General features: G+C 34.4%; 1 protein-coding gene and 1 long non-coding RNA gene across 5 annotated transcripts in view; one reads left to right on the top strand and one right to left on the bottom strand.

Annotated features, from left to right (window-relative positions):
• Positions 1-6,816: 6,816 nt before the first annotated feature.
• On the top strand, positions 6,817-9,181 carry LOC122067778. Of its 2 annotated transcripts, none has more exons than XR_006136875.1 (2): positions 6,817-8,577; positions 8,679-9,181. It is a non-coding gene; the product is annotated as an uncharacterized LOC122067778 (long non-coding RNA). The 2 variants fall into 2 exon arrangements; XR_006136874.1 differs by having other exon boundaries at positions 8,685-9,181.
• A 6,981-nt stretch (positions 9,182-16,162) lies between these two features.
• LOC122067777 (PH, RCC1 and FYVE domains-containing protein 1-like) overlaps positions 16,163-17,535 on the bottom strand; it is a 29,068-nt gene continuing 27,695 nt past the window's right edge. For all 3 annotated transcript variants that reach the window (XM_042631609.1, XM_042631611.1, XM_042631610.1), the window contains one exon: positions 16,163-16,661. In XM_042631609.1, the coding sequence (XP_042487543.1) occupies positions 16,496-16,661 (166 nt within the window). In that variant the 3' untranslated portion in view covers positions 16,163-16,495. The remainder of the gene's footprint in view (positions 16,662-17,535) is intronic.

The raw sequence follows: 17,535 nt of genomic DNA on the forward strand, positions 1-17,535 counted from the left end.
AAAAAAAAAAAAAAAAAGTGACAAAAAAATGGTGAGTACGGTTTTGGTTTTTTTTGTAAAAAATAAAAAAATAAATTCCCTTGATTTGTCTTTTGGAGAACCGTACAAACTTAAAAAAAAAAAAAAAAAAGTGACAAAAAGGTAAGTACGATTTGATTGCCTTTAAAAAAAAAAGTGACAAAAAGGTAAGTACGGTTTGATTTTTTTCTGCAATTAATTTTTTATTCAAACCACCATTCTGTTTTGGGCATTTATTGAAACGGTATAATAGTCGCTGGTGATATGGCATCATTTGCCAGAGAATTACTTGTTGTCTGCCGTAGGAATTGAATAAAGATACAGAACTTGGTTCTATTTCTTGTGTTTTGGGGATGGAAGAAGATTTATCCCGATTCCCTTGTTTTAATTATGTAATTTTAAAAAAAAATAGTAAAGTAAAAGAAATTGTTCACGTCTTTCCATTGAAAACTGATTATTTATATGTTTCTACCTTAAATATGTATCCATGTTTTTGTAAGAAAATAAGAATCAGTTTATTTTTTGTCATAAATCATAATCCTAATTGATTACCTAATTTGTGACACACATCTAGAACGATCTATACACCTAGACTCAACTGTGAACATTCAAGGCCCACATTTAGATGAATTGGGAAGAGATTTCTATGATTTGATCATATTTAGGAGCTTACGGAAACTAAAGATGGATGTATTATAGATTTTCAATGGTTTATATTACATAGTATAATGATCGGTGTGACTTAAACAATATGCTGAAATATAAATATTCATAAAATGAATTGTTCCTTTTTTTTTTAGTATGAGATGACACATAGACATGGTTATGATGGGGCAAGCATTGTCTTATTTGTAAAATTGATGTGAGTTTTTTGGACTTTTTATCCGATGGGATGCATAAGAAGGGTTAATATTTAAGGCAATGGAGGATAATGTTTTTTTTTTTTTTTTTTTTTTTTTTTTTTTTTTTTTAAGGTTAAATGGGCTGAGCCTATGGGTGTTTAAAAGTTTGTTTTGGGTTGCCCATGTTTATTTAAGTGTAATGGGTTGAAGCTTATAGGCCTAATTTGAAATAAGCTGAATTGAACCAAATTAAATCCGATTTAGTAAACTAAATTAGATTGTAGACCACTATAATGTTGAACAAGTATGTTTCAAGCATTGTTTGATTAGATCCAATGATCCGAATCAACATCGGTTGAGACCGATCCTACACTTGATCATTTAAGACTTGGCATTGGTATTGTGTCATAGGTAAAATAATAATAGTAATAAAATCTAATGTCTTGATCAAGTCCCCTTAAAGTGATTAAATCATAAACCAACCTAAAATCAAGATGAATCGGTTCTACCAAAATTGTGCCATGACTGAAATGATTAGGTTGATCAATTCAGATATCTGACACATTGACCTCGAAAATTGAACTATTTGAATTTTTCAATGGGTCGTCGAAAAACCCACTGAGAAAAGTCATTAACATTGACCGATGTTAATCGGGAAAGTATTTATTAAAAAAAAACTATTATTTTTGTATTTAGCCATATAACCAATTGGTCATTGATTAAAGTGTTGAAAATTGACTATGTTATTGATATTGTGAAGGATTTTATCGTTTGAAATGGTCTTATATGATAATGATCAATTTTCACATAATGTCTAATGAGGTTTTTTAGATTTAAAATAATTATTTTGAGAGTCCCAAGGCCTTGTGAATAATAAAATACCATTGATTTTCATGATGTCACTTTATCATGTACTTGGGATGTTGTTGATAATTATTTAACTAGTCAAACCAGTTGGAGGATGTAATTATATATTCTGAAATGTTGTTTATAGTTCGACCAGTGGATGTATGTTTAATTTACTGAGTTGAATTTAAAACAAGAAAAATGAGACCTATATTTTGTGTTCCATAACTGTTTTGAAACAGCTATAGTGTTTTGTCTTTATTCTATAGTAGCTTCAGAATTGTATTTCTGTTTATGCATATTTTTGCACTGGTTTATCATTACTATGATATTAAAAAAGTCATTTATGATTGACATAGGCAGAAAATTAATGGCATTTTATGTTTATATGTCATATTTGGAATACTCTATGATGAATAAATATATTGGAGTTAAGTTGGGTGTAAGCTTTCGCACATGTTTAGCTGTAAAATGCATTTCTAGGAAACCATGGAAGGGTGATGTGGATTCCACCAAAGTGACGTATCTTGTTCTTTCATGATTTTTCCTATGGTAGCATAGTAGGTGACATTTGCCTAAAGATGATGTCACCAAAGTTAAAGAAAATGACAGTAATCTAAGGATTCTGATCCCAAAGGTAAGGGGATCTCAAAAGTTCTTGTTCTTTTCACAGTTAATACAAGAAAATGAGAGGACCAGTGTATTCCTGTCGGATAAGAATACAGTTTCAGCTATAACTCTTGAGTGATATAGTCATTACAGTTAATGCACATGAATCTCACTAAGTTAAACTTTGTTATTGGTGTGGTCTATTTAAATCGATTTTTTGTGAAAATTCTTGTGGGTAGAATTGACATATTAAAAATTAATATTAATGATGATACATATACTCACATTTGAGATGTTATGACACAAGATCATCCTACGTTGCTTCTACATGTTGATGGTTTATTAGCTATTTTCAGTATAGTTTTAATGAAATCCAGTTTTTGAGTCTAATAATTGTATAGACCATAAACAGTTTATGCAAATGAAATTAGAAATCGTTTAATTTTGATTTATTGAAATGACTTCTGAAATCTGTTTATACTGTTGATATTTTGGCCATGTTTATTCAAGCCAATAGTTAGATCTAGTTCTAATATGAACTGATATTGATTATTATAAATTGTACTTTTATTAGGTCATCTGGTCATACTCTCTTATATTAGTGGGAGAATAAATTATTATCCTATTGAGGGTGATAGATGTATCATACATGTTTTATTATGTATACTATACTTGTCGTTTCATAAATTTTAAGTCAATCTGGGATATTTTGATATTTCTTCGATGTTATATTTATCATCCGTGCCATCAAGTTTCGTCACAAGACACATAATTATGAGTTGACACCTATTTATGATTCAAAATATCATAAGTGCATCGTTTAAATAATATTTCTTCAAATTTATATGTCAGATTTGTACTTGTGATAAAGTTTAATTTTATTGAAAATTCATCGAGATAAAACAGATATATTATATTTGAATGATTTAAATGAACTTATTGAAGTTTTAGTGGCTTATTGGTATAAAGTCTATAAAGTTATTTATACTTACTATGGATCTAAGCCAACATTACCTTTATTTGTTAAAGGCTTATTGTTATTTTGGTCTATAAATTATTTGATTCATGTGCTCTATTAGTTAATGAACTTTTTTATTAAAGAAATTATAGGTCTTTATTGTGATTGACTTTAAAGTTTATGGGCTAATATTTGTGTTGGATATTAAAGTCATTTGGGTTGAAAGTTCATATTTGTATACAACTTTGTATATCTAATGAATTATGGATAAAGTAACATATTTCATGTTTTTTTTTTTTTATCATGAATAAATGTTATGAACTTTCATATTTAGCATGTTGTCATTATAGAAAATACTATATTTAAAATTTTTATTTATTTATGGTAATGGCTAGAAGTACAAAATTGTCATACTAAGAATGTACTCACTTTGATAACTATTAAATTATAGTATTACCATATTGACTATTAGGGTTTATAATGGGTTACTTTTGTGGGTTTATGTTAAATATTTTATTAATTAAATACTGAAATAGCTCATCTTGTTGTTTGCACCCAAAATCTAAACCCACGGGCATTTGGTAGCAATCCAAGTCTATAGATTTTTATAATTTCAGTGACTACGCTTCCACTTAATCGGCTAATTACTAAGATTGTGAAATTACTATTGACTATTCAGGATGGGTTGCAGTCAAGGAGATCATATGGTGAATGATGTGTTCTTGCCACCACAGGTGAATCTTCATTTGGTTGGTTTCGCTTGATAGTGTGAGGGTGACATTTTGGACTTCATAGCTTTGGAGGTTTTTGTCTTGCCACCACAGGTGACGGAATCTTCAAAGTAGTGTTGTTTCGAGCGTCTCGCCTTGCATGTGAAAGATTCCACTACGTATTGGACAATCTTACCACCACAACTGTGACCCCGATGATGTCTGATCTTTCCCCTATTTTTATTTTTCTACAGTTATTGAAAACAATACTGGGATAAATCTGATTAACAGTCTAATTAGTCAGATTTAATTATATTGTTGGGAAGTTTAATATGCCTTCTGTTCTTGCATATTGTATATTTTGATAAATATGTATGATTATATTTGTTAGCTTTAACTTCTCAGCTATTTTCTGCTAAACAAGTTTGAATGGTTCCAATTTTAAGGAATGAAACTAATCATTTAATATTTCTCTGGTTATTATGATAATAAATTTTAATCTTAATTGATGAGGCTCCTAAGCCAATGGTTGTTAATTATGTTCAAGCTAAGGTTCTTTATGAAAATAGGAGGAATCGAATAGGTCTATCTAAAGATCAGTGAGAGTAAGCTCATGAATCATAAATTTTTGTAGAACTACATTATTACAGATTGTTGACTCTATATCTAAACCATTGAGGATGTTCTATGATAACTCCGTTGCGGTTCATTTCTCTCATAACCGTAAAAGTACTTCAGACTTTAAACACATTGACATTAAGTAATTTTTTATCAAAGAGAAAGTTCAAGAATCACATATTACAATAGAACAAATTGTTACAGAAAACATGATTACAGATCCTCTTACTAAGGGCTTGACTCCAAAAGTCTTTCAAGCGCATGTCACTAATATGAGACTTGTTAGTTCTTTTTTTTTATGCATTTTCTTAGTGGGAGTTTTGCTAAATATGTTCACATTTGAATTTCAGTTTTATTTTATATATATGATGCATTATTATTGTTCTTAAGAATATATATGCATTTTTATTATGGCCATTTTTTTATGTGTATACACTTTTTTATGTCTCCTACATAAAATTGAGGTTATATGTGGTGTATTTATCTCATTCGGTATCTGAGGTTCCAGTCAATATACACACATCCAGTCGCTAGCAAAGTCTCGTTTGATTGAGGTCTAGTGCTAGTGTTGTGGGACATCCGGACCCAGTCCTGATGAGCATCTTTGATTGAAGCTTGAGCGTTTGGAAGACGCTTGTAGTTAATGAGACCTTCAGACCCAGTCCTGATGATCACTATTGCATGTTATTTTCGTGCCACACTTTCCTACTGTTCATTCCAAGTCGATGATGTTATGAGCACTTTGACGTGTGTGGTTTCATATCGCTTTAGATGTGATGATCAATACGGTTGGGTGTTTGTAATTCTCATTCGGACCAAGACATTTAGTTTAAGGTGCACTCCATTCGACACTGTTTTGTATGCGGCCACATTCAGTTTATCTAAATCGGAGAGTCGTTTTAAATAAATTTTAAAATTTAAAACTTGTGACATATGCTGCCCAAGTGGGAGATTATAAGATTTCCTATTAGGTGGGCTAGCATAGTTAAAGATTTTTTTTTCAAAATCGGTTTAGTGGTATTGACTAAAGATGGAGTAAGCAGAAAGAATCCAATATTATTGGTAAGTGATCTCTATGGAGATATTGGATTCTATTAGCACACCTTAATAATATGAAATATTTATTACTATGTGTGGACCTAAGGTATTATTTCCTTAATGGGGAGGAAACCCTAATTTTATTGCAGGGTTGGTCCCTACCCTCACCCCTATATATAGTTATCACTAACCAATTAAGTGAGGCTAACGACCAAAAGCAAAAGGGAAATATGGTAGACCAAACCAACATTGATCGTGTTGTACGAGGAGTATACAAGAAGACATTGAGGAGTTCTTATTCTTCAGCCATGGATTCAGGTATGCCTAAAACGTGTTTTGTAGTGTTTGTCGTACATGCTTATCGATCTTCATGAATCGTTCCGTATTTATTTTCTTTCATCTCTTGTAGATATGGAAGCTGGGTTCTTAAGGAATCATCATCTACCAGTGCTAATGAAATCATCTTGTCTCAATGCTTCAATTAGAAGGGGTAGTTACTTAAATTGGATTTTCCCTTTTGGTTTGCTGATGTGGGCTGATTGATTGGTATTATGGGTTAATTTGTTTACAGAGGGGATACACCATTCTGTGGTGAAGAGTGCAAACAAGAGCAGATAGAGATAGATGAAGAGCTAAGGAGAATAACTTGAATCTCTTTGCTTCTAGAAAGGATGTAAGGAAGGACTAGAAGAAGCCTTCTTCAACTTCAAGCAAAGCCCAGAATTACTCCGGAAGAACGGGCACCATTGCTGCTGCTTGAGATTGCAGAAACGAAATTCTGAAGAAAAATAGCAAAAACCATTGTTATAGAAAGGAAGTAATAGTAGATAGGAAGAAGAAGAAAAGAGAGGCTTGCAACAGTGAATGTAAACTCGAGAGAGAGGAGGAAGACAGAAGAGGGAGATGGCGGAGAGGGTTTCGCTACAAATCCCTCGTAGACGAAGAGAGGAGGGTTTGAAAGGGAGAGGATATGGAACGGTTTTGACCCGAAATCCATACTTTTGAGACCCCAAATTCTCTCTTCATCATCAGCCGTTGGATCGACAAGTGTCACGTGTCAGCATCCGAAGTCCTCTCCGCCAGTCTCCGCCAGGTGTCGTCTCCACGGACGATTTTTTCCCCCTTTCCTTCCGTCCTTCTCTACCACCCCACTCCACCCACTCCACTATGTTCTGAGTCTTTATCTTTCCGTTGTCATATACCTTCTTCTATGAAAACGACAGCAAGCCCCCATCCTCGTTTTTTCTTCTGAAACATATCCTTCACCCAGCCCACCACCCTTCTCCTACCCCTCTGCAGACCCCTGCGCCCACCGGAATCCTCGCAGAGGGGGAGGAGGAGCACCCCTCCAACCTCCATTCTCTCCGATCTCTCACCTGCATTTTTCTGTAGCTTATATGAACTCAAGCGAGCAAGAGGGAGGAGAAAAATATGGGAACGGTGCAGAAGAGAGAAAAGATCCAGAAATGAAATTGGTTTTCCTTCCTTAGAAAGTGATTCCCTAAACCCCCTTATTTGTTACATATATAGGCCATGGATGGGTCCATCGGCATGTTAGGTCATGTTGCGGCATTTCTGACATTGTTGATTGTGTTTCCTCATGCTCATAGGAGCAGCTGTTGACTTGATGCTCCAGTGTAGTTGGAGTTTCAACTCGGTAATCTTTTTGTGGTTGTGGTGGGTGTTCTTGTTGAAAGTTTTTACTGGTTGTGGCCTTGTTTTTCAAAGCTATCCTGTTTTTCCTCTCTATCTGAGGCTATAATTTTCACCTTCCTGGTGGTTATCTTCTATCATTTTGATGAAGTCTCAAAATTTTGGATTCTGTGATGTGCAGTGATTGGTCTCGTTCGTAGAGACTTTCGCTGGGAACCCCTCGGCTTTTCCTATGGTTCTCCTCTTTTGGCCACCGGGGGTGGCCTTGAGTCAAGCTGTTGGTTTGCAGCCGGCTGGTCGGCAGTGCTGTGTCAATTCTAATCCAAGATGGGTATTTTTTAAACCAGTCTGAAATGGGCTGGACTTTGTCACTTTTGCAATTTGGTTTTCTCTTGAAAGGTTCTTTGTTGATTGATTTTGGGTAGTTGTTGAACTGGAGGACTGTGATTTGTTGGGAGATGGTTTTCTGGTGCTAGCTTTCCCCTTGCCAAAGTTAGTATTGGTGCATCTCCAATGATGGTAGATGGGATTGTGAAGAAAATCCTTGCTTTTCTTGTTTGGTGGTGGAATGGCTTATTGTCTTTGCCATCTCTGTAGATGAGGCACTGAGAGTGGTTGACTGGATGCGATGTAGAAGGTGTTCTGAATTAAAGGATTTCTTTGTTGATTCTCAGTGGACTTACTCATATGGCCTTGGAATATACTTTCGTACTTTTGAGATGTGCTGTCATCATTTTTCTAAGCACAGACCTGATTTGTTGTTTCTGTTTGAGACTAAATATGTCCCTTGCTTGGAAGTTGTTACCTAAACCTCTGTGTTCCCGTGTTCATCCCTTACCTTTATCCTTGGCTCCTTTGTGGTAAATATCATTTCTGTTTTTATTGGTTCTAAATTTGTTGCCATCACTATCTATGATCCACATTATGATATACCATGGTGTATTATTGTGTTAGATGCTCCTCTCAATCCTTTCCTTCTTGGGGTGAGTCCTAATCGCCGCCCTCCCCTGTACGAACCATCTTCCTTCCAACCATGCCTGATCGAAGATCCATTTGAGTGTAATTACAGTGGATTTGAAAAGGTAGCAAATTGAAGCTTCCATTTTGATCGATAAGCTTTGTGTCGTGTCTCCATGGAGACATGGAGTGTTGGGGCTTTTCATAATCAATATAGCCTGAAAGACTCGAGAGCCCATCATTCCCTTCTGTCAAGCAACAATTCTGCTTTGTCGTAGCCTTATTTAGAAGATGACAAAGAGAGAGAGAGCATATTGATAACAGAGATGTAAGAATTAAAGAATCCCAACTCAAATTCTGCTTCTAAATTAGTAAAATTTTCAATTTTTGATTTATCGACACATTAAATTGATGGAAAATGTTTGATAGTTGCAGGTTCTTATTACTTCTGTGATGGACCAAGGCTTTCTCGGAGGCCATACTTGTGGGTTGCAACTCGTGTCTTTCGTTGCTCTATCTCTCTCTCTCTGATCTTTGTTTCATTTAAAGCTTATGTCTTTGATGGTTCAAGACTTCAAGCAGTAGTGGAAGTGATGGAGAAGGTTATCAGAGAGTAATGGTAATGGCGTTGTTCATTTGCTCTCTGGCTTTGGTTGTTTCTCACGCAGTCGTTGCACCTACAGGACCAGTTGCTGGGAAAGACGAAGGATGCTTGTTTACAAAATTGACACTGAAGCGTAACTGTTAAGTGACTTCTCTAAACATCAAATGGATAGAAAGAAAAGTTTTGTAGTTAAGGGTTGAAAAGTCTATTTACTACCCTTTGGTATTTAAGAGTTTTCAATCCATGACATCATCTCCAAACCAGTGGCTGATTAACCGACAAGTGCAAGGGTGGTTCAAATAAAATTTTCAATTTTTTGAGTTATCAACGAATGTGACCTACAAGATGTTTGAGTAATTGATCCTATTTTTTTTTTTTTTTTAAATGAATGTAAACTTAAAATTGAATGATTTAAACTTATCATATATATGTTAATTGGTTTCATAATTTACTTTTTTTGGTAGAGTTTAATAATTTACTTAAAACAGTTTTATAATTGTTTAAATGGTTTGATTTAAACAGATTAACTAAATGGTCTCAATTTTTACCCAAAAAAAAATCTCAATTTTAAATTCATAATCGAACTATTTATTGAACGATTTTATGATTTTGATGTAAATATTTTAGTTCAATTTTGGTAAACCACTTTGATTTGGATTTGGTTTCGAGTCTTTTGACATCCTTAATATGAGAATCCACTTGGCAAAGCTCTGGGTGATTCCCTTCTGTTTTTGCTCCTTCTAAACCTTTTTTGATGGCACCATATATTGTGTTGTAATACCTTGTGATTGCTGAGAGAAATTAACACGATATCATCACCCAACCACCAATACAAATTGAAGGCACCATCACATTAGCTTGTATCTACATTAGAAGGGACTTGTGATGATGGATTTGCTTCTTAGGTTTGACATAATTCTTTCACATGGGATAACTTCTCAAAGGAATTGTTAAGCCCTCGTTGTCATTTTTTTTTTTTTTCACAAAAATGGTTTAAAAAAATCTCACATTCCATGTAAATAAAATTGGATCAAATAAGCATTTATAGGCTTGTTTCACCGACATTTCCTTGTATGCCATAGAGAACGCAAAGCATTTATGGGTTTGTTTGATTAGTGCTTTATTTTCTTCTCTTACCTCATTTTTTCTCTTCATTTTAGTTCTCTTGTGTTGCATCTTTTTATTTTTATTTTTTCATTTCGAATTCATGTAACAGACCCATTTAATTGGGATAAGCTAATAATAATAGTTGTTGTATTCCTTGCATGCCATAGACAACGTGAAATTATGGACAAACAATACAAGATAGTTCTATTCGATGATCGTATAATATGAATTTTATATACAAGTACCTAGATTAAAATTGTAGCCAGAATTGGGTCATTCCTTAGCTGATCTGTTAAGATACTCTTAAGGTGCTCAACAACAATAGAAATCATCTCTTTTTTTTGGTAGAACAACAATAGAAATCATCACCAAGCAAGAAGATCGGATCACAACCATAGCAATATATTTTCACTGCAATTCTGTAAACCAAAAAGTTATCAACAGACACCTAAACTTCTTATAGCAAAAGCATACTGAGATAAACTAGTTAGCTACAACATCCGTAACCACTGTTAGCAAAAACGGTAACGGCAAAAAAGAAAAAAAAAAAGAAACGGATGGTATGGGTTTTAAACAGTAATTTTTTTCCAAAAATATGGTTAAATAAAAGGTAAAAAAAAAATAGAGAACGGTAAAAAATACAAAACGAAAGGTACGGGTTTTAAACATGTAGATTTTAAACAAACGAAACCAAAAAAATGGTACTATACTGATATAAATTAAGGAATTATTACATTAATACTTGCATCTATGTTCAAAATAACTACGGTATCCAACACTATTGCATATATATCTCATGTCTCATTATAAGTTTTATGACATATAATTGAATATCATCGACTACCAATTCTAAATTCATACACCACATATGTCCAAGTTTTATTGAGCAATGTGGCTTGACTATGATGTTGTTCACTGTTGTCAACATAGTCAATTTGCTCTTGGAGTAATGTATGTTCAGTTTGAGTTAGGAGTCATCACTTTAGAAACATTTTTTAGCAAATGTATTAGTTTGTATCTCAATTTTGGGATCTATACAATGATATTGAGTTGAAGATGATATTATGAGAAATATAGGTAATTTAATTAGCTTCAAGTCGGCGAAAGAACCAGGTATATCAGAGTTAGGGAGAGAGAGATATGGTTAATTAAGTAGACATTATGTTCAACAAATTAAGTCTTAAAAAATGCTGAAAAAGAGGGAACGTGTTTAAACACGTTTTAAACGTGATTGGAACGAGAATACTTGCCGTTTACTGTTTTTTTAAGTATCTTTAAGAAGCATACGAAAAATGTGTTTTATACACTAAAAAACGAAAATGTATTTAAAACAGTTTTTACTAACAGTGTCCACGACTACACTAGACATTCCTAGTTTCAAACAAACAAGAACTTTTGGTCATATCTATTTATAGTACTTTCTCAAACAAAACCGTAGTTTTCCAATGTGGGACCAATAGGTAAAAGTTTATTTATTTATTTATTCTTTTCATAGTTTTGTTCTACATATCCTGATATATGACATCACTGCATGATATCACTTCCAAATGGTTTTCTGGTTGGAAAAGTTACAAGATTTACCCACTTTTGAGTTCTCTTTTACTAAACTACCCACAAAAATACCCAAAATAGTATCGAACCCTCCTTTGTCATATCTTTTTATATTTTTACCCCCTACTTCCACCTTCCCTTCTCCGAGCAACACCTGTCCATGCCCCTGCTTTCTGTTACTTTTTGATGGCATAGGTGCTGGACTTTGTCACTTTTGCAATTTGGTTTTCTCTTGAACGGTTCTTGGTTGATTGATTTTGGGTAGTTGTTGAACTGAAGGACTGTGATTTGTTGGGAGATGGTTTTCTGGTTCTAGCTCTCCCTTTGCCAATCTTGGTATTGGTGCATCTCCAATGGTGGTAGATGGGATTGTGTTAAAATCCTTGTTTTTCTTGTTTGGTGGTGGAATGGCTTATTGTCTTTTGCCATCTCTGTGGATGGGGGCACTGAGAGAGTGGTTGACTGGATGCGATGTAGAAGGTGTTCTAAATTGAAGGATTTCTCTGTTAATTCTCTGTGGACTTACCCATATAGCCTTGGAATATACTTTCTTACTTTTGAGATGTGGATTTAGCTCAGGTGGTGCTTAGTCATCATTTTTCTAAGCATTGACCTGATTTGTTGTTTCTGTTTGAGACTAAATATATGTCGCTTGGAAGTTGTTACCTAAACCTCTGTGGCATGATCTCTCTGGTTTCTTATCTACTATCTCTTTACCCTTTGTGTTAATTGGTGATATTAATCAAATTGTGTTTCCTGATGAGAAGTTCAGTGAAGATCTCTTAAAGTTGGGACAGCTTCTTTTGATCCTTACAATGAGATATCACCTGTCGATCGATTAGTGATAATTTGTGAGGGCAGTTATGAAAAACAAACTGGGGGAGCTGGTTGGGCATCAGTTTTCTTGTTAAACTCTTTTATCTTTTTTTTAGCTTAGGTTGATTATGGTTTTGCAGAGTGCTCAAAATGCTGAAGTTAGGGCTCTTTTACAAGGAAATTAGGCGACTCTGAAGCAGGGATGGAAGGAAATAGAGTTATGGACTGATTGCAAGCAAGTGGTGGACTGGTCGGCACAAGACAGGCAAGAAAGATGGCCTTGGGATATGCTTATCTTGCTATCTGATTGCTCAAAAACTCTCATCATATTTTGAGTCTGTAAATATGATAAAGTGTAACAGATCTGTAATAGTGCCTTAGCAATGCTGGCAAATGATTTGGTTGGGGAAGATAGTTTTGCAAATTCAGATGTTGAATCTCGGCTGTGTTTGGTAGCCAAGAAAAGAAAAGAAAAGAACAGAAAAAAGAAACTTGAAAAGAAAAGAGAAGAAAAGAATAGAAAAGAAAAAAAAAAATTCTACTTGCTTGTTTTCAATAGAAAAGGAAAGAGAAGAGAAGAAAAGAAAAGAAATTTTTATATTTAAATGATATAAAATTATATAATAATAATAAATTCAACCAATCATTTTCATTGTTTCTCTGACCCAACAAACACCATTTTACTTCTCACACACACACTGACACACCTCACACGACACTTCTCTCTTTTCCTTGGTTTTTTATTTTTTATTATTTTTTTTAAAACCTTGGTAAATAAAATGCCACCACGAGAGTGAAAAATTTGTCATTATCTTCTATTTTGTTTTTTTTTTTTTTTTTTTTTAATTCCATCTCTCTGGTGTGCTCTCAATGAGCAGCGAAACCTTCAGATCTAGCCCTTATTCGATCCCAACGATCTCTGCAACCAAGAAGCCCCCTCAAATGTTCCTACTCTCCCTCTCTCTCTCTCTTCCACTACACAACAAGTCATGTATGCAATGTTTTGTTTCTCCAATATTATCATCCCTACCCTTCAAATCAAGAGACCTCTGATCAAGACCCATCTTAAGTAATTGAATCCTAATTGGAAACACTGCAACTATCTCCCCTGCATAGACACATTCTCTCTCTCAAATTTTCTTGGCGAATTGAAGTTATCTTGTTTAATCGGTAGTATTTTTTTTCTGGCGCCGTGAGAGAACTTCACTCCGCTGATGACGATTTTTTAAATTTTGATAGTGAATTTTTTATCCGCCGGTGACAACCAAATATAAAGAAAAAACCTGCAAGAAAACCGTACAAAATCAGTACAATTTTCTTTTCTTGACCATCAAATACAGCCCAGGTGTGAACACTTTTTGGTTATCTTAATTGAAGTTTTTATTTTGCATTTAAAAAAAAAATCACATCAAATGTCATTTCTTTTGCATTTAAAAAAAAATCACATCAAATGTCATTTCTTAACTTTATCGTTTGTACTTCTCGCAGAAACCACCAAAAAACTTGAAGAAAATAGAAACTAGAGATAATGGCCAGAGAAAAGCTTATAGCACATAAACTATCTCATTTTTATGAGATGCCTCCATGCAGGATTTATGAGCAAACAATTGTTTTGCATTTCTATTGCCAAAGGTGGTTTTCTTTTAGCCATTAAGGCTATGTTTTGTATAGAAGAAAAAAATGAAATAAAAAAAAAAAAAAAAAGAAATAAAATGGTAAAAAAATAAGAAAAGTATGTATGATTGTCTACCATTAGAAATAAAGAAAAGAAAAGTTTTTGAATTTTTTGTGTTTTTAATAATATATATATATATATATATTTTTTTTTTTTGCAGCAAAAGAGAATTTCACCATTTTCAAGGTGAATTTTGAAATTTTAAAAATAATCTTCTCTTATTTCATATTTCAGGACATGCCAAGCATAATGAGAATTTCTTAAACTAAGAAAAAAGTACAAAAAATTATACTTTTTTTTCTTTTATTCTCTTTATTACCAAAAATAGTTAAAAGAGAACTAAAAGTTACTAAGGAATGCATCATTTCTTAGTGTCATTATGGAAATCTAACAAAATGTGATGAAGGAAGAGAGCTTAAAAGTAAGATGTGGGAGGGGAAGTAGCCCCCCTTCATTAAGGGTGTGAAATGGTGGGTTTGTATATTCTGCTTAAAAAAAGAAAAAAACTATTGATTATTCAGTAAAATAGAACATCAATGTCATGGTTAATCTTGTTAATGTAAAACTTCGGATGATTCGATATGGTAGTTTATATATTAAAGAGAAAAATGTTTCTGTGTGGAAGGGTGACCCCTACACCTAGACATGGGAGGGGGGATACGAACGATCCCCATGGAATTGAAAATGATAGCTTTGTGGATGCTTCCATTAACCTTCACGCACACGCAAGAACCACACTCCCCACAAAAAATACTTTTCCATATTAAAGTTAGGACAAAGTTTTTCTGGACCTAATCATCCGATGATCCATGGGGTATGTGAGCCACTTGAAAATGCCCCCCCTTACAGCGCTCGTGCTCCTGACCCTCCTAGTGTGTTCCCATTCACCGTGGGTGCAGGAAACCAGTCCTTAAAATTATTTTGTGATGATGACTTGTTCTCTGAAAACATATTTTCACTCTCGTCTTCCTTTGCTTTCTTTTGTTCTACTTATATGGAGGGATTTGTGTGCCCTTATTCTTTGATAAAGGGGTTGTCCCACCTTTTCTCCACATAAATGGTAATAATGTAATTAGTGTCAAGCAGCTTGAGCTTCATCTTTTATACCTTGAATAGTCATTTTCTGAAGGCAAAATAATGTTTTTTTTTCTTAATTACTGTCCTTATCACCATTAATAGTGCACCGCCTGGAATTTTTACTCCTGGCAATGAGCTTAAGAACGTAATATTAAACAGAAGCATTCTGAAAGTGCTGTTTTCGCTTGAAAGGCTTGTCTTGAAGCACTTGGTGATGCTTCCGTCAGGTCTATAGTTGGAAGGCACCTTTTTCTTTTATGTGAAGCTGTTGATGAAGGAAACTGACTAGTAGACATTCTAATATTGTAAATTAACTCTATTTATACAAATTGACTGGACTATTTGTTACCGTCATATTATTACATTGAAGCTATGAACGGAGATTAGTAGAATATTTAGGAATATTTAATTATTTAGTTATTGATAAGTTATTGTGTAATAGAATAGTGGGTGGTAGTTATCTATTATGTGTAAAGATGTGAGAATGGTGGAATGTGGTGTAATGGCTTTTTTTAACCCTATATATCAGCAAAAATAAAGGAATGAAGATAGAGTTGAAAATCCCAAAATTATCTCTGATGAGATGGGGTAGGTTTCCTCACCCTAAGCCGGACGCGTTGGCTTTGTCTGTAAGGCCAAATCACCTATTTTATCTCTTATTTCTTCTACATCCCTCTTAATTTTCTCTTTTATATTTTATTTTTCTTTTTCTCCCTATTTTATCTCATCTCCCCTTGTGTGCACGTAATAGTATTTCTGCATTGTTAATTGATGTTCCATGCCGAGAGTTTAATTGTTTATCTGAACCAAGCCCTAAAATTGAATTTTGGTTTGCCAAGCATTGTAGAATTCAGCTTATGCATTTACCCCTAAAAAGCAGGTACTCGTGGAGTGCGACGGGCCGGATTGGTACCCGATATAACCATCCATTACCATCCTTGGGTGGGTTCATTCATGACAGATTATATGAAAATATGTTGGCAATTCTCCTACTGGTAACATCTGATTTTATAGTATTGTGCTAGCAATGTCTCTCTCTCTCTCTCTCTAAGAAAAATAGAAAAACGAAAAAAATCAGTACCATGCAAGGAAAATCAACTCACTTCACCACTATAGGGGTCTGTATGTGACATGAACAGATTTACAATACTGTACACTAGTGTTGACGAGGCAAGAATAATACAAACTTAATGGTAAAAGGAATAAAAGAATTACAGGCAAGCTTATCTACCTTGCGATATCTGTTGTGTCACCATCTTCTCACTGTAAACAAAGAAAGGGTGAATTTTCTGTCATCCTTCCAAAAAGAAATTACTTCCTTAATCTGAACTAGGAGAATGATTACAACAAATGTATCCATCAATTCACAAATCGGCTTTTCTACTTATTTAACTTTTGGTCTTTTGTATCAACCATCTATGTGTGAGAAGATGGTGTTGCCTCATCTTCCTCAGCAGCCGTTGCTACATTGCCTGATGATCCTGTTTGGGTATGGCCCTTCCCTGGGCTGTACTTCTTAAGTACCCTATCTTTGTTTTCCTTCCACCAATCTTCAGCCTGATGCTCAACAAACCTCCTTTTGCTGCAAAAGCATAGAAAGTAACATAACACGTGTGACAACAACACTCGAAAGCCAGCTAATGATGGAGAATCAACTTGGCATCTATCATTTAAATACTTCAATGTTAGCCAATCAATTAAAATAAGCTATAAAATTTGATGTAGTGTAAAAAGAAGTCAAAAGGAAATTTACATTCATCATATTGGACTATCAGGATAATCATCCAGAGCCCATTTTTGATTGTGAAGGTTCAATGACTTACATAACACACATGGACAATATCCCCCTATTTTGTTGCCTTCTTAGGAACTTCTGATTCCATGAAGTCTAATCCAATGAGGGGTTCCTCCAGATGCCTAAGCCTACTGTCCACTTGATATATCCTGAAATTGATATAAGCAATTTTGTGCTGCTAATAGCAATGGTAAAAGGTTCAATGTGGGGTTTGAGCTGCCAAAGTCTAGGACCCACTCCAAACTCACCCTCCTAGGACCCCGCATAGGTTGAACCAGCACTGGATAATGATTCTTTAATTTTGTGTTCCTTACTGTGGATTGCAAGGTTATTGCAATCATATTGTTTTCTTTAAATCGGAAGACTACAGTTGGGATCCATTCCCTGCAGTTTTGATTCTTACCTTACCTTCACTTAACAAAGGAGGATTTTTATCATGGGATCTGAATACAAAATAACATCCAATTATTTTGTAGGATTTTAAGAAATCTTTCTTTACATGAGCTTTAAATGGTTAGGGTGATCGGGTTGGGGGGGGGGGGGATCTTATCTTGATTGAAGAATTGAGTAACTAGAAAGAACTTCTATTCCATTCACTAGAAAGAGCTAGAAAGCATAGGCGCCGAGGCGTCTAGGCAACCCAGGGCCGGGGGGGGGGGGG

This window comes from Macadamia integrifolia, unplaced genomic scaffold (assembly GCF_013358625.1).
Source record: "Macadamia integrifolia cultivar HAES 741 unplaced genomic scaffold, SCU_Mint_v3 scaffold3120, whole genome shotgun sequence".
Classification (NCBI taxonomy): Eukaryota; Viridiplantae; Streptophyta; class Magnoliopsida; order Proteales; family Proteaceae; genus Macadamia; species Macadamia integrifolia.